We start from the raw sequence: 21,676 nt of genomic DNA on the forward strand, positions 1-21,676 counted from the left end.
CATTGCCTGTGGGTGCAAATCAGAAGTCTGGCAGCAGAATTCTGGCTCGTCTAGAGGGAGGCTATCGAGTTGACAGTTACGTTCGTCAATGCGAGACATTGCAAAAGCATGACATTGGGTATCATCAGTAACTGGGCGAGAAAAATATGTAAGTGACTTGTGTCAACAACTCGCTGAACAAGATCTGTACCCTTTATGAATCGGATGTATCGTTATTATTCCTTTCGCAGATGGTGAGACGTGCTGCGAAGATAAAAATAAATGTGTGAAGAGAAGGAAAGGTCGCAATCACAGATAATACGAACGTTACAGAAATTCGTAGGCAGTCCAATATTAGAATTCAACAAGCAAATATTACAGGCAGTATCTTGACCAGGGACAGACGTCTTGTTGTTGGGAATGACCTCGTCTTGAGAAATATTGAATTGGAGAAAATTAGGAGTAGGATAATACACAAGGACACTGATGATAACCGTCGTGTGCTTTTTTTTAGAATACATTTTAATGACTGTAAAAATTAATTATTTTGATGCCAGTTGTCATTCCACTGCCAGACGAACGCATCCCCACACCATGTTGGTCATGGGGGATGTTTGACCATACTTCACTGTGCTGGTCACTGAGGGGTGGCGGGGGGAGGGCAGGGTGGTGGGACTCGGGGGTGCCCAGGACTGGTTCAGATATCACTGTCAGGTCTAAATGTTCATAGCACAGTGCCAACCACTGTGCCACTGCTCCACCTCATGTGCTATTACATACACGATATGTACATATATGCAGTGTTCCTGCGGGTGTTAAGAGCAACACTTTCTCATCTGGATTTTTAGGGCTTTAGAAAAATTGAGCCTCTACATCCTTAAATAGAAAAAGAACAGATAATCAATTTACTCCAGTTTGGTTTTTATCTCAAGTCATCCGTACAAACGTGTGCCCTAATTGGACGCATCGGGTATTTATGTTGCGATATCATGGCGACTGTATTAAGAATACTTACAGTCTTAGAGGTATTTATGAGGTGCATATTGACAATACATTCAGATAAAGCACCGAGATGATCTTATCTTGCACTCACTTGCCATCCTATCTCAGTGGGGTGACGGAACTGTTCTCATGAACTCACCTTAGCAGCAGTTTTTGCTGTTCGTGGAATTGATTCTGGAATTGATTCCTGAAAGTTGTTTTTCTTCCCCTGAGTTATTTGACTGCAGAGAAACGTTAAATGCCAAGAATTGTTGTGTGAAGACTAAGCGACAGTTTGTATCCTCAGAGAGACAGACTCATACATAGGAAGTTTCCTCAGCTAGGGGTAGCTAAGCCTCTTTCCTCTTCCCACGCTTAGAATTCATATTCTGGACCGTGCCTCTGAGGCATGGAGCCAAACTCATTGACACTCGAAAGCCAAGCGTAAGAGGTGCAGCCATTAAGTGTCTCTTGAAAGTCGGTGTAGATTGAATGCTGGCACGAATGTGCAGAGGGTTGGCATTCCAGGAGCTGCCACAGAGAAATGACACCTGGAAGTGACCATGGTCCCGAGTATAGAGAGGTTGTGAGTTACGCTGCAGACAGTTCAGGAGTGAATAAATATATGGTGGGCAACTAAATGTAGAGGTGTGGTGACACAGGCAGGTAATCTTGTAGCTGACCCTGTTAGCGATGGGAAGCCAGTGGAGGGAGCGGATGGAGGGGAAAAAATTGTTGCTGAGGATGTCAGGCACTGAGGACGGTGTGGGTGAGATGGTTCTGCAACCGATGGAGCGTCTTGAGATTACTCGATGAAGACCAAAAAATAAGTTAAAGTGGGACCCGACTCTAAACGAAACTATTATTTTTTATTTTACCAGGTAAGGGCCACTGAGCAACAGCTTTTTCAGAAGCAACCTTGCCACAAATCATAGCTCAACGAATTGGCTTATCATGTGGAAATGCATGGCAGCCATATACTCTCAATGCATGTTTGTAAATGTGGAGGGAAAAATCGGAGGACCCGGAGAAAAATCCATGCGACCACGGGGAGAACATGCAATCACCAAATATACAGCTGTCAGGGTTGGGATCAAACCCACAGCCTCCTGTATACCAGGCAAGGGAGTTAAGATTTCGCCAACCTTGGCACCCCGCTGCAAGTGAGGCTATTGCCGATTTCGGTGGTGGTGAGGGGATATAAATGACAGAGGGCTCTGAGGTGGTGGTTGCAAGATCTGATTATGTGTTTGGGGTCGTTGTCAAAAGATAAGGTGGAGTCCAGAGTTTTGCTGAGAAACTTTATGTAGTTGGAGAATTGGATAGAGGAGCCAGGGATTCATAGATGAGAAGGGAGCGTAGGCACAGTGAGTTGCCTCTGTGGTAGCAGTTACATTGGAGAAACCAAACGACATGTCTCGGACCGCATCCGTGAACATAAAGCTGACCTGAAACACGGTAGGACAAACACCTCAGCCGTGGCAGATCACTGTTACAATTCAGTGGGTTCACATGACATTGACTTCTCCAAGACAGAGGTTCTCTGCAAGCCATCTGGCTACCATGAGAGATTCGTTCATGAGGCGATCCACATATACAAACACAGAGACAATTTCAACCGAGAAGATGGATTCTGGCTCAGCAATCATTGGAAGGACGTAATAAACCACTTCGGATCTTAACTGATTGTTGTTCACGTTTATGGTGACTTTCAGACCGCAGTCCACTCACTGACATTAACTGTGTATCTTGTGCTCTCCACAGGGAATGCATTATTTGCTCCGCTGCGGATCTCCTGCCACCGTTTTCCCATTCACATGTTTCATTGCTTCTACATACTATTAACATGCCCTCCCTTTGTTAATGCTACCCCCCCCCCTCCCTTTGGTGCTGCTGATCCTGCATAATGCATGGGCATAATATGACTTTGAAACCCCCCCGCCCACCTCCTACGCATTTCCCATGAATATGCAAAATTCCTCTTGATATGCACATTCTTTTGTTAAGGCTCTCTTCTTCTTCCACCTCCAACTCAGCTTATATATAAGCTCCTAGCTTGGCAGTGTCTCATTCTTCACCTGAAGACGGCTGCTTGCGTTGTAGCCGAAACGTCGTGAGAATTGTTTTATTATGTTTTATTTTAATTATTTTATTACTTCCCTTCTACGTGACTTTACCGAAAGAACCAAGAAGACAAAATGTATGTTTCATAGTGCAATTTTAAATGACTGTTCGTAAAAGTTACATGAAAATCAATTACACATATCATTTCAATTAGTTTTTTACGTGTACTTACAGATGTAAGGGGCGTTATTCATTAAAACCAGGCGAGGTAATTAACATCTTGCCACCACGGCCGTGAGATGTTAACTACCTTGCTGGTATACAGGAGTTTTCATGTTCTCCCCGTGGTCGCGTGGATTTTTCTCCGGGTCCTCTGATTTTTCCCTCCACGTTTAGAATCACACGTTTAGGGTATTTTCCTGCTATATTTTTCCACATGATAAGCCACTTCGTTGAGCTATCATTTGTGGCCAGGTCGCTTCTGAAAAATATTGATATAGCTCAGTGGACCTTATCTGGTAAAATAAAAAAAATTGTTTATAGTTTTAAAACCACTGCTTGTTACAAAGAACAAAATCCCATTTACAAAGTACGTGTGCCTGCTTGGAAAATAGATCGTGGTTGGCCCTTTCTCCATTCGAGGCTCGTATGCAGCATTCGATGCCGTGAGCTTTGTTTGATACAGGCACAAGTCGCACGTGCCATTCAACCGCATGAGTGATTGCTTCTCCAAAGTCAAAAGCGATATAAAACTTCATCAGAGTAGAAACTCAAAAAGGCCTCAGTGCCAAGTGGGCTGTGCTGAATCCTGCTGAGAATAGCAAAGAGACTGACAGCTGACACAACCAATGCTGGCAATAGTCAGTCTTGCTGGCCCAAGGCCACATAGTCATGCCCTTGCACTGATATTGACCACCCCAGGAATGCGTCACAAACAGGACGAAGAAAAAGTAATTAATGTTCAAATTGTCATGAAGAGAAGTCAGCATTTCATTTCACTGATGAAGGGTGAGCTACCAATACTAACAATACTGTAATGAAAAATGCATTGCCTAAATGAGGCCTACAATAATAGATTGTGGAATAATTTTGCTGATGCCTGGGTTTATTTAGAAGTTCTCTCCAGCTGTAGTTTGTCATGAGTGAGGACAGTCTTTCCTTAAACACCTTTTTAATGGATGAAAACAATTATATTATGTGTAAACTGTAATGTTAAGTTTTCCAGTGGAACAAATTCGCAACCCTCAATGAGGTATTGTGTATGATTACATTGGCATCACCTTACACAGAATCAGCGTAATCATATTCATCTATGCAAATCATGCTCTGTACTCCCATAACTGTGGCTATTATCTCTGATAGAGGTGTTTTATCATGTAAAAAAACACAAACTAGAAATACTTCACTGCACCTTATCGGAAAGTTTATTAGAGTAAATTAAAGTTAATTATCAGCATGATTAGCATTCTGTTTAAGAGTTTCAAGTGTATTTTCTTAAAGGAGGTCAGAAACTCAAGAGAGCAGGATGTCCTCATTTGTAAGAGTGACCTGGGGCATTAGGCTGCCTGAAGGAGTGATGACTGCCATATATAATCCCAATTGAGTAATTTATGGGTTATTGTCAAATTTGGCAAATATGGACCCTGATGCTGGCTTACAATGACCCACTCTTGGAAATTACATCAAGGGCTCTATGTATTATGGTGCATATTATGTTGGTTATTACAACCGCAGTGAAAATCAGGGCCACTGCTGGATTCAAACTGTGAACCGTTGCAACAAGTGGCAAACGCTCTACGGCTAAGCCATGCCACTTGCCCAAGAGTGTGTTGAGTTTATCTGTACAGAAACCCTTCCATGATGCTTCGTGCAATCAAAACGAACATGCAGATTTCTACTCCAAAGTAGACGATTACTTTGTGTTTCCTATTTACAGTACAATGCACAACCAAGTTAGATAGGGAGGGTTGCCTGTTACCTGCAGCATAGATCTCCCGCTTCTCACCAACCCACATGTCTATCTCCTCTCTCCTCTGTCCACACCGCCCACCCACAAACAGTGTTTCCCAGATGTTGTGCCAGTGTGTGGCTCCGACGGGCTAAGCTACCAGAACGAGTGCCACCTGCGCCAGACAGCGTGTCGCTTGCAGCGCATCATCACTCAAGTTGCGCCCGGACCCTGTTACACCGGTGAGGGCGTATGTTCGTACACACGCACACGGCACATCCACACGCTTGTGCCGGGCACCACCAGACGAACCATAGTAAAGCTCATCGATGTGTTCTCTGGATGTACCATGTGTTGTTTGGTATTTTGTCCAACGTTTCGCTCCATGTGCTGAGAGCCTCTTCAGCAATTGAACACCTTGCTGGGCAACACATGGCACAGCCCGAAAATGCATCGGAGAGATACGCAGCACAACCGCGAAAACCTGGTATTGTCCGTTTAGCTACGCTACATTCATGGACCTTCATTTATCTGTAATGCCAGCAGACAGCAACTGACAGGCCCTGAGCACAACCCATTATTTGACAGTGCCTCTTTCCTTGCCTCACCTTCATATTCTAGGATGTTTTCTGCACAACCACAAAGCAAAAAGCAGTGAAGAGCATTCGTTGGTATATTTGTATGCCTCATTAATTTTCGATGGCCTTAATTTTTTTTATTAAACATCTTTCCTGTGAATATTTCTGAGTGCTTGTTTGAATAAGCGGTGTGCTTATTGCCAGGTAGTGTAGATGCTACACTCATTGTCATGTAATTATAATACCAATAGAATGAAGGTATTTCAATGTGATTTAAAACCAAGTACTCTATGTGTAAAATATGTAATTTATTTGTACCTAAATGTACCAAAAACACTCAGGTATTTTGTTACTACAAATGTAAGATATTCAACACATTAAGCGTTAAGGCTTAATTGGCTGGGGTGGGACATGCATGTGAGGGTTCGGGTACAGGATCACATTCCAGAGGCTGGCCCTCATTTAAATGCAATCCTTCCAATTTTCTCTTTTTCAAGAGGGCTTACTGTACTTAAATTACAAATCACAGATACAACTGTACACACATGGTTAATGTAGATGCACGTCAATAGACACATAAAACATATATCAGTTGTTTTGTTTGTTATACAAACTATGCTATAATGCATTACAATAATATAGATTAAAACAATGTATCAGGATTATGTATACTTGTATCAGTCTTAAAAGATTGTTCTTGAACATGCATAGCTAAAGTCTCGTTTTAGTTACTTTTTCAAGGCATTTGTAAAGTTTCACATTGCCTTAATTAATTAGACTATGCATCCATTAATTTGCAGTCTATTCAAATCTAGTAGCACATCAATTAGTTTTTTATTCTATAATTTATTGACTGTGCAGCAAATTAAATTATGTATGTACTTGAGCATTAATAATGTGCTAATTGATGTCAAGAACATCTGCGTTAGATGTACTGTACACCATCGCCATAACTGAACAATGCCCCATTTGAAAAATGCTACTAATATGCGGGCCATGAAAAATACAAACTGTAATCTCCATACGAAACAAGGCAGATACTAACAATGTTAGCAGTAAGGTACAACACGTGAACCAATGCATCATTCTGGCCAGGAGTTTTCAATTTACAGAAGTCTCCAACCCCCAACCAAATGCACCAGGGCCAGGTCACACATAGGATGGAAGATCTTTCCGTATTCAGTAAATGGGTGTCCTGTAACTAACAATTTGCCCCTTTAAAATATGATACATTGTCACGACTCACGGTCACTATTTGAGTCTAGTATAAAACAATATTAATTGTCGTGAATGTAGCAGCCTCTGTAGCAGTTGTGGTTACATAAACCTGTATGCAAATGTAAATTATGGATTTTCACATGCATTATGCAATGTAATCACCGTGAGCATAATACATTAAAATCCATACATCATGACTGTATGTGGGAGAGACAAACATCATGTTTTATCTATGCCTTAATATATCATTACACCGCAAGTAAACGGACTATTGCAGACCCCTGAAATATGTCAAAACAATGCATCATGCAACAGCGTCCACTTGCTTGTCACTCCGTGTCAAATCACTGACCACGGGTAGGACAATCTTTTTTCTGAACACTGTAGTGGTATATCTCGCTGTGCAACCTTGTGTTAAATTGTGCACTTTTGTAGACTCACGTATGATTAAAGTATCATGTAATGAGTATTTTAATGCAAACACTTTACGTGCGTGGCATTGTCATGAGGCTTGAACCAGCAGTGGAAACATAGCTCAAAGCCCCCAACAAAACCCCACCTCAGATCTAGCTCTTGGTATGCAATACTATGCATATTCACCCACCCATGAGTCAAATCATGAAACAGTAATGGGTCGGCTCAACATGTCCTCCCTGCTGCCAAAACATGGCGTTAACAGTGTTTTAACATCAATAGGGTCTCATTCTTCTTTGTCTTATCCTCATTATTTTGACTCATATGATGAATAGTGGTCAACGTAGTCATACACAGAGAACAAGGCCATGCACGCGAAATTAAGATGAATCACGGAAATACAGATGTTAGGCATCGGTTGCTATGTTAAGAACTTTGCTACACACACATAGGAAATAATGAGAATAAATATTCAAGCCGGGATAATTATGTCAAGACTTGTGAATTTAGCAACTCATTATTGTAGGATTAATGTCCTCCAAACAATGATTATAAATGCTCTTACCTTTTAATTCTGCTTCCTACTACAAATTATTCTTGTGATTGGCACTGTACACTATATATTTAAATCACTTTTAGACAGGCTCTCACCAGCAACTGCACACAAAAAGCATTGCATCTGTGGACATATTAAAACGTGTATACACAAGAGAGAAATGTTATAATAAAGTGATGGACATTTTATTGAACTTTTAAACTCATAATGTCCCTTTGCTATGCACTTTTAGAAAGATCCTTATATATTTTAAAATAGTATCTAAACAATAATTATGTTACTACATGCCACGTTATATTATTTTATTGCCAAAAATTTTTGCACCTATCCAACTTGATCTCTGATATGAATTGAGCTGTGTGACTTGTAAACTAATAATGATTAGCAGCAGCGCAGGCACAAACGTTCATATATAGAATGTTGCAAAGCACTGTATCATTCAATATCACTCCAAATCATCATCATCACCTGTTTCACCATTGCCATCTCATTCTCTGTTCAGCAATACGAAGGCCAATAAGTCAATGCCAGTTCCTAATAAGGCCACACCAGGCTTTTACTATTTTAATTTCCTTCCACAAAAGTGATTCCAAAATAAAGCTGTATCTTAAAATGCCTATTACAACAGGGTCTTTTCACTTAGACCAGGGGTCGGCAACCAAAATAACAAGAAGAGCCATTTCTTTCCAATTCGGTACAAAATTCAGTATTTCAAGAGCCGCAATGCATCTGAGTACATACTGTACATACGTACATATCGTCCAGAAGCAGCCCGTAAAGAGCCGCATGCGGCTCCGGAGCCGTAGGTTGCCGACCCCTGACTTAGACCTTGATTTCACTTATCTATGCTTTTCCTCTGGGTTAGCGAATAATGCAATGGTATAAATCCTCCCATTTGACATTTCAGGAATGTGAACAAACCCAAAGACACTTTTATCTGAATTGTTACAGTCCGCTCTAACAGAGAGCTCATTAGTTTAAACTTGGTCAAACCATATATTGTTTTTAAAGTAGACAAGACTTATTTGAGTTTTTATTATAGTGTTAATAAATTGGCCAGGCAAATGATGACAATCTGCAAATAACTGCACTCACTGAATGGTTATGTTATTACTGCCTAAATTAATGAACATGCCAAATTATTTAAATTTTTTTCATGTATCTCACCACACAATATCTGTCCATCCCACCTGACCATAGATGTATCTATCTTGTAGCTTTACAAAGGTCACAGACAAAGTCTAAATATTGTACCATAATAAAATCACAAATCCAAACATTTATTCATTTAAAAATCCACACTTATTAGTAGACAAATTGGACTTAATCCAGTCCCTGAGTTTTTTTATATTATGCACTTTACACAATAGCTGTAAAATTCCATATCTACATTTTTTTTAAAGAAATCAAAGGCTCCAAGGTTTATCCTGAGCACAGGCACATGCACAAATAATAGCTATGGCCCTATCCAGTATGCCATTGTATAATTCCATCTTTTTTATATAAATGCATGACAAATATGAACAAAAACTGCAGTAAAGAGGAGGCATATTTAAACAAAAAAATGTATATAATTTAGAGTCATCCTATTGGTTTTATTTCATGGATAATAATTTAAAGACCCCAAAGAGTAACAAGTTAAGTTTACACTCTTCCAAAGCGGCTTTAACGTAAAAAAAATGTTTAATGGTACAGGGCTCATTTACATCCACAAGTGTCTTTTTACACCCACAAGTGCCCTATTTGGTTGAGTGATTGGTCCCTGGAAAAGCATTCCAGAAGTGCTTCGAGATTGGAGCTGCAACCTGCCATAGAATTACATAGGAAGTACATGCATGGGGAATTGTATATGCTGGTGACTGCACACTGAAAGTGTCAGCTATAGCTGTGGCAGCAATGTCAGATCCGTGTCAACTAATATGCACATTCATAATTTATCATGCGCTGCGGAAGACTCGCATGTAACCACTAATTTCCTCTCACTGCACCAGTTTTGTCATCTCCTGTGTGCTCATCAACATCATTTTCTAATTTCCTCTCACTGCACCAGCTTTAGCATTCCCTGCGTGCTCATCAAAATCATTTTCCGTCACAAAGTTTCTGCTGAAGACATTTCCATTGTATTCGTGTAACTTTTATCGATGGAACATTTAAATCAAGTTTTCTGAAGAGGTCTTAAGACAGATTACTTTGCAATATGATTGTATTTTGATGATTTGTTTGGACATTCATGTATTCATTATATTTCTCATTGTTATTTCTCTCTGAAAGCCTTTTTGCCTTTAATGAGTATTGCATTGGGATGTTTGATAATTCCCATTGAGGAGCATGTGTGTTTGTGTGTGGGACAAAACTGGAGAACTCAGAGAAAACACATTTCCAAGGGGACAATGCTCAAACTACAGTACACATCAGCAACTTATTTGCTATGCTGCCATCTCCTGACCATCGTATAGCCAGTACGTTTGGGACTGTCTTGATTATGGATGATCTATGAACCCATGTCTCCGACAAACTGAAATGTCTATTCCCATGGGAGCTCTCATGAAATACATATCCACACAGTGATGCTATTGATTACCTGGGTGAGCCCATATGCCTTTCCTTTAACCCTCTTAGTTTGACACATTTTCATGCTGCTTGGCTTCACCTCGTTGTCACCCTGCTCAAGAGTTATTTAATATTCATGTGACCCTAATGTTGCACCTTTTTGCACGTGTTCCAAAACACACGTATTGTATAACTTTATATTTTATAGTTAACAAGATCAAGATGTCATCGATGCCACCGCACCTTACCAATGTTTTCTATCCTCCGTCAGATCCCAGAACTGCTGCACAGTAGATGCCCAACACCCAAGATCTGTTAAACAGTATCCCACCATCTGGTCTTAGGTCTTCCCCCTAGTTGCCAGACTCATGGAAATAACTCTAATTGGCCCTCCCCCATCTTGCATATCTACAACACTCACCTGTACTGGTTTCTTCTGTATTGGTCTCTTCTGGACTTTTGCATTGCTCAACATGTTTAGCCACAATATTTCTATCGCCTTTGCTGAAATACCAATACATAATGTTTGAGTTGCTGAGTTAGTGTCCAGCTCTGTAATCCATACACCGAGACTAATCTATTTTTATCTTCCACAGAGGTTTCCATAGTCCATCAAAAGAGAGAGTTATGGCCCTGCTTTGAGTATTTAAATTCTCAACAACACTGCCAGGACACTCTTACCTTGGTTTCTACACCAAACCAGCAATACCCACCTTATCTTATTATATATTGTGCTTGTTTATCCAGAAAAGGCTCACTGAGCCTCAAGACAATTTTTTTCTGGAAGACCCTGCCAATTTTTTCAGTCGGAGGCAATTATTTCTATGTATATTCCAATTGAATTATTTGCAACTACATAATACTGTAATTTCAATGTATGTACGTATATTGAACTTCTTTCACACTGTACGTAGCCAACCGTGCTAATCAGAGGTGCAGATTTGGACCATGACCATTGACACACAATGGCCTACTCTTGCAAATTTTGTAATAGGATATTTAATGGCCACTGTGAAGTAGACGACGCATGAGTTGTATGGTTAATACACCCATAGTATCAAAGCAAGGCGGTTGCTGGACATCTAACCGTGAACCTCTTCAACAAACGGGGAACGAACTACCACTGGGCCATGTCACTGTCCATCTGCCATAAATGATTATAATCATTCCCAGCACAAGCATAACATGCTCTGTGCGAGAGTGATGGAAGATGACAGAGTTTAAGCAGTCATTTCTACAATGTAGCTGACAATATACAGGTTATTCATATCCCCTTTGGATAAAACTACACGTGAGTGCACTATGGGACAATTTACCATTTTCAGAAAGGTCTCACTGTTAAAAGTTTTTTCTCTTTTATTTCAGAACTCGGCTCAGGATCAAGTAATGGAGGTGGGTGCTTGTCTCTTGCTACAATAGTTGCTGTTATTAAATCTTCAGCCATAGAACAAGTCCTCTGAATTCACCTGATATACATTCACTCATTATATGTAAATTAACATCTAATATTAACGTGCCGGAAACAATATTTTTTACAGTTTCTTCAGAATCCTCAGTTAAGGATAAAAAAATAATAACAGCATCGGTCACTTGTGATGGCACGGCATGGCATGGGATTATTGTCGGACATAAATGATCACATCAGTATATAAAACATTACTAGCAATGGGCCATGTCATCTGTTAATCACATTTTTTAATGGTCAAAAAATCAATACAGCTAACCGGTATGTGCCAGTATCTGTTTAAGTATTGCAACACAATTAGAGTATGTGTAAAATGGAAGAGATGGGCAATTATTCAACAAATTTGGGAGTTTAATTCAATTTATTTGATATTGCGCCGCACGTATCTTCTGCCTATTCGCAACTCATGAAATATTTATAGCACAGTGCAACTGTAATAATTTGCGCATGTTCAGGATGGAGTTTCTCATCAAATACACATAATGTTCAATGGTACCAATTTTCGACTTCAAAGAGATAATTATTTTCTCATTCGAGGGCACTATTATACATAGTGTAGCCCACCATCAGTGTGGCATGTTTCGTTAAGCCTCTTTACAGCGACAGATATTTCACTTTAGGCGCAGTTGCGCGAGCTCTTCTCGCTGTTGCAGTTCGATGTGAATGTCGGCGCTGTGCCGAGGAACGCCCTGAAGCGCATTTTCAGCGCTCGCCGAACTCCATTGGCTTCCTGTTGCCAAACGAATACATTATTATTACACGCTTTTTATTAACTCGCTCTGTCTGTTGTTGTTGTTGTCGTTGTTGTATCCTCAAATCTTGTAACTACATTTTTACCCACTTCCCAGTGTGGTATCGACTGCAAACGTGGTATACTTATGTCATACTGATGACGATACTATATTCTATCATACAAAATAAAACATATTTTAAAACATTCTTTTTTTATATGTTATGTTTCGGCTTGGGTCTAATTGTCCACGCTCAACTGACGTTGGTTGTAAATCATCACGGTCCCTTACGTTATGGCAAGCTTCGGGGCCACTTCCTAGAGTCGTGGAGTTCTTCCATTACTAGTACGGTACATTGCATTAAAGCGTGTTTAAAAAAAAAAGTATTTTTAAATATTACTTATAAGGTCGCACTCACATTGCACACAAAGTGCTCGCCACAAATGAACCACGATACCTTGCTGATCTCGTCAAGGGGCATAAACCATCACGCGAACTCCAGTCATCCTCACAGCGGCTCACTAACCGTCTGGCACGCTCTTCCTTCCGACATTAGGAAGCCATTTTAACACGTTGGCTTTCACGACCAATATCATCCATAATAAAGGGTTTTTTGGGGGGCTTACAGCACGTAAATATAAATGTGTCGTTAAACCCGCCACCACCTGACACAGCCAATTAGTAAGGTTTGTCAAGTAAACAGAACATGGCAATTCGTTACTAGTGGCGGGTTTAATGACACATTTATATGTATGCGATTTAACCCAAAACAAACTATATTATGGATTAGGAAGCCACTGCAGCTATGCACTTAAATCTAGACTGAAAACTCCTTTCTTTAGAACTTCTTTTTGTGTTTATACTCTTTGGTTCTTTCGGTAAAGTCACGTAGGTATAAAATAAAATAAATCACGACGTTTCGATCGCAATACAAACGGTCGTCCTCAGGCAGAAAAAATATAACCCAGCAGTGGATCTGTGTTTAGTTTGCTGTTCTTCCCCCACCACTCTGATCAGCAAAGATGGCTACATTGGGTGCGAAAGAAGTTCAACATACTTACATATAAGAAACATTTTTCTATTCACAGCCGACTACGAGGGGTCCGGGTCGGAACATTACAGAAAGTCGACCAAATGTGGGATTTGCCTGTACGGATCTGAATGCGATGAGGATGCTGAGGATATTGGGTAATGAACCTTCCATCTTCCTTAACATGCATGTGCTTCATCGTTGCTGACCCTCAAATTTCCATTATCATTCGAGGTTTTTTGGCAAAGATTAAAAAAGTACGAGGCCAAGTCGTGTGTTGGCAGGAAAGCAGTTTCCACCTGAATTGGGTGGAAAAATAAATAAATCGTTGCTTTCTTTCCGTGTTTTTTTTTTGCTGAAAATCTGTACAAAAATTGTTTCTGCTAACACATGAATCAGGCCCTATATTTTTTCTCGAGTGTGAAAAAAACATCACATTCCTGTGCTGCTCTGTGAAGGTTACTGCTGTGGCAAGATATCTAGACAAATAGCTGAGGTGTGTCCTCTCTCAATGGGGTGATTAGCTCAAAAGTTACACCGTATTTGACTCATGATCCAGTCTCCTGACTATTCGCAGTGACGTAAGAGTTATATCTATCTCACCTGCACATTTGATTCGGGTCTGTCAAAACATGTGTCCAAGTGGATTATGATGGAATGGTTATTTTTTTTCAACATTTTACCTCATGGAAGCCATATAAAAAACCATTGATTAAATGCACTAAGTTCAGAAGCTAAGATATGGCTAGCCATGTTCAGAGGGAGGATCACAAATTCGCTGTCAAGGCTCTCATCTTATCCACGCTCTCCCACCTGTGCCTTTCCATCACTCCAGCAGATGTTATAATCTCCACAGTATTCCCTTCTCCCTGACCCCTATATAACCCCAAGGCCACCTTCCCCCCCTCCCCCGCCTGATGGACTGCACGTGCCTCCGGCCAGCAGGTGCGTGTGCAACATAGACTGCACGGGACACAACTCCAACCCCGTGTGCGCGTCAGACGGGGTGTCGTATGAGAACCCCTGCCTGGTGAAGGAGGCGTCCTGCATGAAGCAACAGCTCATTGAGGTCCGCTTCCTGGGGAAGTGCAATCCAGGTCGGTGTCAGACACAGGAATCACATTCAACCCCCCATCCATTCCCATCCTCAGATCACAGCGAGCTTTTGTGACTGGCAGCCCCTGAACCTAAAGAGTGACTTTCCCTCCTGCGGTTTCTTCAGAGCTCCATGTCCTGTGGGTGACCCATGTGGTTCACATAGAAAATATACCTTTTCTCCACATTACTGCCGACTTCTTGGAAGCACGTGACACACACGAGAAGGCTGTTGTCATCAAATAATGCAAAGATGAAGAATGTCAGTGTCAGCGTAATCACTACACGGTTTATATATGGTTACAGACGTGTAGTGGTGTTATTTCACACGGACAACTTATTTTTTTCCTGTGTCACTTTATTCATACAGAACTCATCGCGTTCAACACCATGTATCTCTGTCGCAACTCTTCCTCTTGTACTGCTTGTCTGCTATGCTCCGCTTGCTCTGTTAGCCTGCTATCTTGCACTCTGCCAGCTTCTCCACTGCTAGCCTCTTACTATACACTCTGCTAGTTTCTCTACTGCTAGCCTTCTCACACTCACACTTCGGATTCCGCTAGCCTCTCTACTGCTAGCCTGTCTACCCTCACTCCTCCGACCTCGCCCTTGCCTCCAGTGGGGGATCAGCCAACACAGTGGGAAAGGACAAGGTGTGGAGAGCGTGGTCCCGGACTTTTCTTGTCTTCACTCCAACCAACTCAACCCCTCTGCCTCACACATTCCCCTTTTATCCTCCTCATTCAGTGCCCCTAGATGGCCCTCATTAAGCCAGCGTACTCCCCACGCCTCACGCACGTGTTCTCCCCCTTTTCGCCACTATCTCTCGCCTACGTGGCGCCTACTCCACATTTGCATTTGCAGCCAGCCAATCACTGCCTTTTTCCATAATTGCTGGCGTCTCTCTGTCTGCTGTCAATCAGGCCACCCACCTGCACCTGCTTATCCTTAGCTGACCTCACTGTCTGCAACCCCATACGTAATGCAACTGCTGTTTGCAAACCCTGCGCACGGTACGCCACTACAGACGTAGTAAATTAAATGCATGGTGAGAAAACACTTTAAGATGCGGCGGAGAAAGCATGATGAAAATAGCATTGCAAGATGCCTCTGCAGTGGGAAATGCTGGCCGGAGGTGGGCAAAGATGGTAAAAATGCATGATCTTTTTCTTCAACCGAGCACATTTATCAAGGGGAATTCTAAAAGCCATGATGATACGGACAAGGGATAAGAATGTGCTTCTTTTGTTGGGTGTATTTTAAATGTGAAAAAACAAGCTTACATTTTCACAAGTTTGTTAAGAACAGGATGGGAACATTGTATTTTGGCCTATACTCGTGGTCATTAATGTACTTTTCTGTTTCACACGAACATGTCTCTCTCACCATTCATTATTTAGTATTTCTGTCAAAGGGCATCGCGTATTAAAGAACATGACTTCCTTCTTTGCACCTTTATGATTTGTTTGCATGCACATTTCATGAAGTAGACCGGTGTTAAATCAATCATGTTCACGAGTCAAATGTTAGAGTTCTAACACATTGTGTCACACTTTCTTTTTCTATACCACATGCAGTGCTAACAATGTCGACAACTAAATTACTACCCCAGTGTGCTTTATAATGACATCGTATGGGTACGGTAAAGTCACTTCAATGTAAACCGCCTGAATTAGTAATCCCAGATAAAAAAAAATACACCAACATGTAAATGAGTATTTGTCTTGTGTTCGGATAATAATGATTTATTTTTTAAATACAGAATTCTATTCAAAAAAGAAACCTTACCCAGACTATAATGCACTCACATTTCTTGTGTGGGTGTTCAACACATTGTGTTAAAGTGGAATCCTCATTCAAATTCACGAACCTCATACAGAGTACTGATCACATATGTTAATGGTTAGACAGTGCCAGTGGAGATTTTTTGCCAGCAGTAATTCATGAGCTGTGTTAGTTATACGTACTGTACTTGCTCAGATTTTTGTTCATATTAAGAATATATAGTGCACTGAAGCTAAATTTGATTAAAATGATCCAACGAATACTTCAGAAAGGTCCACACTTCCCATAAGCTTTATAAAAAGAGACTGATGGTAAAAAAAGGTTCGAGAAAATAATGTTCAATGCCCCGCTGTCAATAAAATAAATATTATCTTTCTCATGGATCACATTTACTTATTGTCAGCTGCTTACAGGAAGAAACATCTATCGTAGTTGGGATACACTCAGTGCCATGCTGATATTAATTTCAGAAGTATGCAAAGTCAAAAGTTAGATTTGGTACTTTCAGAGAAAACGTGGGACAAAAATAAGTAATTAGCCACGTGTTGGTGCACGAGCGAGACCAACAGTGTCCATCTGGTGGGTCTGGCATCTTGTGGCCCATGAGGACAAGAGATCCGTGTCTCTGCAGAATGGCTCTCAAAGCCAATTATGGGCCTTAGAACCAGCATGATTCTTAATTCGATTTTGTTTGCAGCTCTAAATTGGGTTTTTTTAAACCACTGTCCATAAACCAAGGGTTTCCACTGGTTGCTACTCACTTAATCAACCACAGTTGTGTGTATCGCACGTCGTACATCCACGTTATTTTGTTATGAAAAAAAACAGATTGAATTGCATCATACGTGATCATTATTAATGAACACAGTAAACTAAATAGACACAAGCAGTTACATTTTGCATTTTAAACTCAGAGGTCTGGCTGAGCCCATCACTGAAGAGTACGTAGTCTGGTCTTTGCACTCAGAGAGCAAGGTTCACCACAGTGTCTCCATCGCATTGATGTGGCTTTTTGTTCTAGCAGACAGCACCCGTGACCAAGAAGAGCCAGTGGTGAGGGACCACGGGGAGCTATGCCCTGAGAGCCTCCAGAACTATTGTCGCAACGGACAATGCCATTATTCGCACACGCAACGCCATGCCTCCTGCATGTGAGCAACACACGCACCACATGTGAGCCATACACTCAGGCACAAAGATCTTCTGCTCGTCCCCACTCTTGTGACAGGTGCCATTAGTGAGCAACTATTTGACCCTAAAATGCATCATGTCCACTGTGGATTTCTGCTGACAGTTATGCAATTATATTAAATATATTCAAAACATTTGGGAGATTTCTTTGGCTCCTAAGGTCACATAAAGCCACACCAGGGGTAATCGTAGTCAGCCTTCATATTCCTGGCGCTGACATTAATAATGCCACAAAAATGTATAATTGTAATCTGGGTTAACGTAGGGAAGACACTCAGGTTTGGACACCTATTTGCCAATGCTAAGTATAGATTTTGTTTATATTCTGCACAACGACACAAATTATTCTATGTCATATATATTGTATAAATCTCTGTTGAACTCGGACCTATAATTAAAAGAGAGGGTCCTTGCCTAGAACATCTGGCAATGCATTGATTCAAGCAAGCCTGGCTCTACTAATGAGACACTATGTGAAAACTGGTCCATGGGTTGCTGAAGTGATGCACTCCCAGAAGGCTGTTAGCCCAATTGGTTGTGAAAGAAACACTTTAAATATACAAAGGAGACATTGCTTATGTTTTTGGTTATTTACAGTCTCCGCGACAAAACAAAATTATTATGCTGTGTTACATATAGACGAAGCTAAAGCTAGGATAACGAGGAGGGTGATGCCATGAGCTCACCAATACGACGCCACTCCTCACTATCCTCGAGTGCACTCAATCAATTGTGCACACTTGCATGCACTCGCGCATCATGCGAACGCTAAATAACACTGAAGTCAAATTAATGGTGACCTTCTCGTCTTCCACCCCAACCCCGTTGGGCCTCCTTCCCACGCGCGGCTCGTGGCCCGGGCAGCTGCGACCCAGGCTTTCTGGGCCAGCAGTGTGAGAGTGAGGAGAGCAGCATGCTCTACGTGATCCCTGACGGAGACAACCTCCGCTACGTGCTCATCGCCTCGGTGGTGGGCGCCGTGCAGATCACCATCACGTTCGCGCTCGTCGTCTGCGTGGCCAGGTGCGTTCCCAAGCCAGGCGCCATGGTCCAGTTCACGCATGGCAATCTTATTTTTGTTGTTACAGAGCAACTTTTGCTAAGACTCGTCAAGGTGATGTCACTGTATATACCTGCCTGACAGCTCTGCCGATGTAAGCGGTAGGATGCTCAAGTCGTGAACCCTTCATTGTACCATTGTACCTTCGTACCACGTTGTAAAAAGAATTGTCGCAAAAATATGCATCGCGATTTTTTTTTTGCTTTGAAAATCGTGCAAATGATTTCAAACTCGGCAGCTTCAGCTTAAATTAATGAGGTTGAAGACTATGAGTCTCTGTCTTCTCTCAGTTCAGCATCACTTGCCTGCTGCTATTTTGAGCAAAAACAGTGAGATGGTGTGGATTGGATTGGTTTTTTTTCGGCATAAAAAACCCCAACAAAGACCGTGTCTAATGTGGCTGGACTCCACACCGTCAACCATCCACTCCTTTGCGTCGAGAAGTGACATCACTTGTAGTTATGTTTCTAGGCTTATGGAGGACTTGAGGTGCTCTGAGCATAAATCTGAGCATATTACTTGTTTGAATGGGTGACACTTGCTGTGTGTTGCTCTGTAAAAATTGCAACATGGGGATTAGACGTATAGCATCATCAATGATCAGTTGGCAATATTAAATAATGATTAAGCATCATTCGGGACAATATTATTTACACATTAAATAATTATTCCTCATTATAGTTATGTCTCTAAGTATAGGAATGAGGGTTGGCATATACTGAGAGTCTCATCACTCAGCTCATAGGAAATTGAAACAAATCCTAACAGTACCTGTATTCTCAGTCTCCATCTTTACAGTTAACTTCACATTGAAGTTTATTTTATGTGTTACAAGGATGATCCCGTTTAGCCAGGTGCCCAGCTATTATAAAAGGGAGATCCGTGGTGCGTGAGCACATCAGCAGCAGCAACAACGACAAAAACATCGATTTTGCATGGAACGAGTACAGGGTCCTTGAGGAATACAGTATTGCACAACGAACTAGGAATTTTACGTTGAATTTACACATAATCCTTCCGATAGCTTCTAAACAACAAATTAATACCTACCATCAGTACTGGGTTGAAACACCCTTCCCATTGCTATCACTGCAGCAAACTTGCGTAGTGAATTCTGGGATTTATTTTAGACACACACCTTCATCCTTCGATATTAGAAATTAAATGTTGCATTTATATTACTATTTTTTTGTAATATGTAAATATGTTTATTTCGTTATGCAAAAAGGTTCCATTGTATTACCTTAGATTTAGTTTATAAGCATTTCTGAACGTGAGCAGTGAAATCCTGAAAAAATACCTAATTAGTATTGTGTAGCTTGATACAGTAGTGCATAACATTGATATTTTAACCGAGTTAAAAAAACGGGTTTCAATGTATTTTAAAAAGGCAAAAAAAAACATTTCATTAATCCATTACATCAGGAGACAGACTTGACAGCTTGACATTCATACCTTTCCTGTAAATAACGCAACATTGTGGACTTTAAATCGTAAACCCGTACTCTTATACAGCAGTTATCCAGCTTAAGGCATCCTGGAGCCTTATAGGCATTCCTATTGAAAGCTAACCCGAAACTTGTTTTTGTTATAAGCCCATTCATTTGTTGCCTTGCCTCCAGGTCACTCTGCCACCAGTCTTACCTCATCGTGGGGAAAGTAATAAGTAACAAAATAGATTAGCAGACAATGTCTCCTTCATATTACCTCAGAATCAGTCACCAGCAGCAGTAGCAGCAACAAAAATCCTTTACCGCAATAAAGCCATCTGTATCCCTGGGCATAAAATCCTCTTCTACGACTTCTGCGTTTCATTTCAAGCCCCACTGCCTGTGCGGATTTTTATACTAAGATCACGTTTAGCTGTCTGGGTCGTGTATTTTTTTCCCTCTGGTTATTTCTTTTCTGCCTCCGTATATATATAGCTTTTTATTTGTTGCTTGACTCCAACACAAAAAAGAATACTTTCTCTGCGGGAAAAACAAGGAGAGGCTTAGATGATCTGAATCTGCCCCAAGGTATGTTTTCATTGGATTTGGGGACCCAGAAAACTCGAACATTGGCATTGTCCCAGTGGGCCTTGTGCATGGGAATGGGTGCCGATATACGGAATGTCACTCTTGATCAGAATGTAACATTTTTTTTTCGGTGGGTTTCGTCGTCGGTGGATTACAACACGTTGATCTATTGATTGATTTAAACACATCAAGCTCATAGATATAGTACAGGTATTGGGAGTTTGTTTTGTTATTGGGAGGTATGTTTAATTTGTTTATTATCCAGGAACAAAACATCCCTTTATCAGCATGACACAAACAGCACCACTGACCTTCACTCCTGACTCAGTACAATCCGATGAAAGAGAGGATATGCCGATATATTACGTGTAGTGCTTAATTAAACAGAACATCTGTCGAGTCAGTCTACCCTTTGTAGTCAAACAGCAAGCCAGGAATATCTTCAAAGCTAATTTTCACTCTTAGAGGGTCAGCTTCAACAGATTCTTGCATCACGTGTCTTTTATCCCTATAAATTATCTTTGCTAAATGTTCGAAAATAATTTACTTCGAATAACAAGGCTGTGCAATCTTCGTCGAGCATTCTTTGCTCTACAATATTATTCGCTTTTGAGATCAACCATTATGGATTTCCACGGATAGTCATCTCCAACGCATCTCTCCACCGTGTCACCTCTTCTGTCCCGCCTCTCCCCCTTCCCTTTTCTCTTCATCTCTCCAATTCTCCCCGATTGCCTTTCCCCTTTCCTCCTCGTGTCGTGGATACTTTCACGATCGTCCTTCCTTCAGAACGTCTCTTCTCTCCTGTATATCTGTTCACTTGTTCTTCCGAAAAGGTTTTCACACCCATAGGCATATTTTTCCTCCTTCTAGAAGAAGTCATGCATATGAAGCAACTGTTTATTCCCCTTGCAGAAGATTATATTTAGTGGAGCATCTTCCTCTGTTAGAAGCTGTGCAATTAGGTTTCATAAAAATGTATTTGTTCATTTTTTGGCAATCTAGCATTTTTG

The 21,676-nt window shown here is 41.1% G+C and overlaps 1 protein-coding gene across 3 annotated transcripts in view; it reads left to right on the forward strand.

The window, feature by feature from the left end:
* The window catches only part of LOC144728601 (tomoregulin-1-like), a 49,121-nt gene that overhangs the window by 18,664 nt on the left and 8,781 nt on the right, over nt 1-21,676 (forward strand). The window contains exons 3-8 of one of the 3 annotated variants that reach the window (XM_078608141.1): nt 5,085-5,214; nt 11,654-11,680; nt 13,573-13,672; nt 14,457-14,611; nt 17,416-17,545; nt 18,450-18,608. In XM_078608141.1, coding sequence (XP_078464267.1) covers nt 5,085-5,214; nt 11,654-11,680; nt 13,573-13,672; nt 14,457-14,611; nt 17,416-17,545; nt 18,450-18,608 — 701 coding nt within the window. The remainder of the gene's footprint in view (nt 1-5,084; nt 5,215-11,653; nt 11,681-13,572; nt 13,673-14,456; nt 14,612-17,415; nt 17,546-18,449; nt 18,609-21,676) is intronic. The other 2 variants (XM_078608158.1, XM_078608148.1) reach the window with 2 other exon arrangements.

This window comes from Lampetra planeri, chromosome 2 (genome assembly GCF_965212315.1).
Source record: "Lampetra planeri chromosome 2, kcLamPlan1.2.h2, whole genome shotgun sequence".
NCBI lineage: Eukaryota > Metazoa > Chordata > Hyperoartia > Petromyzontiformes > Petromyzontidae > Lampetra > Lampetra planeri.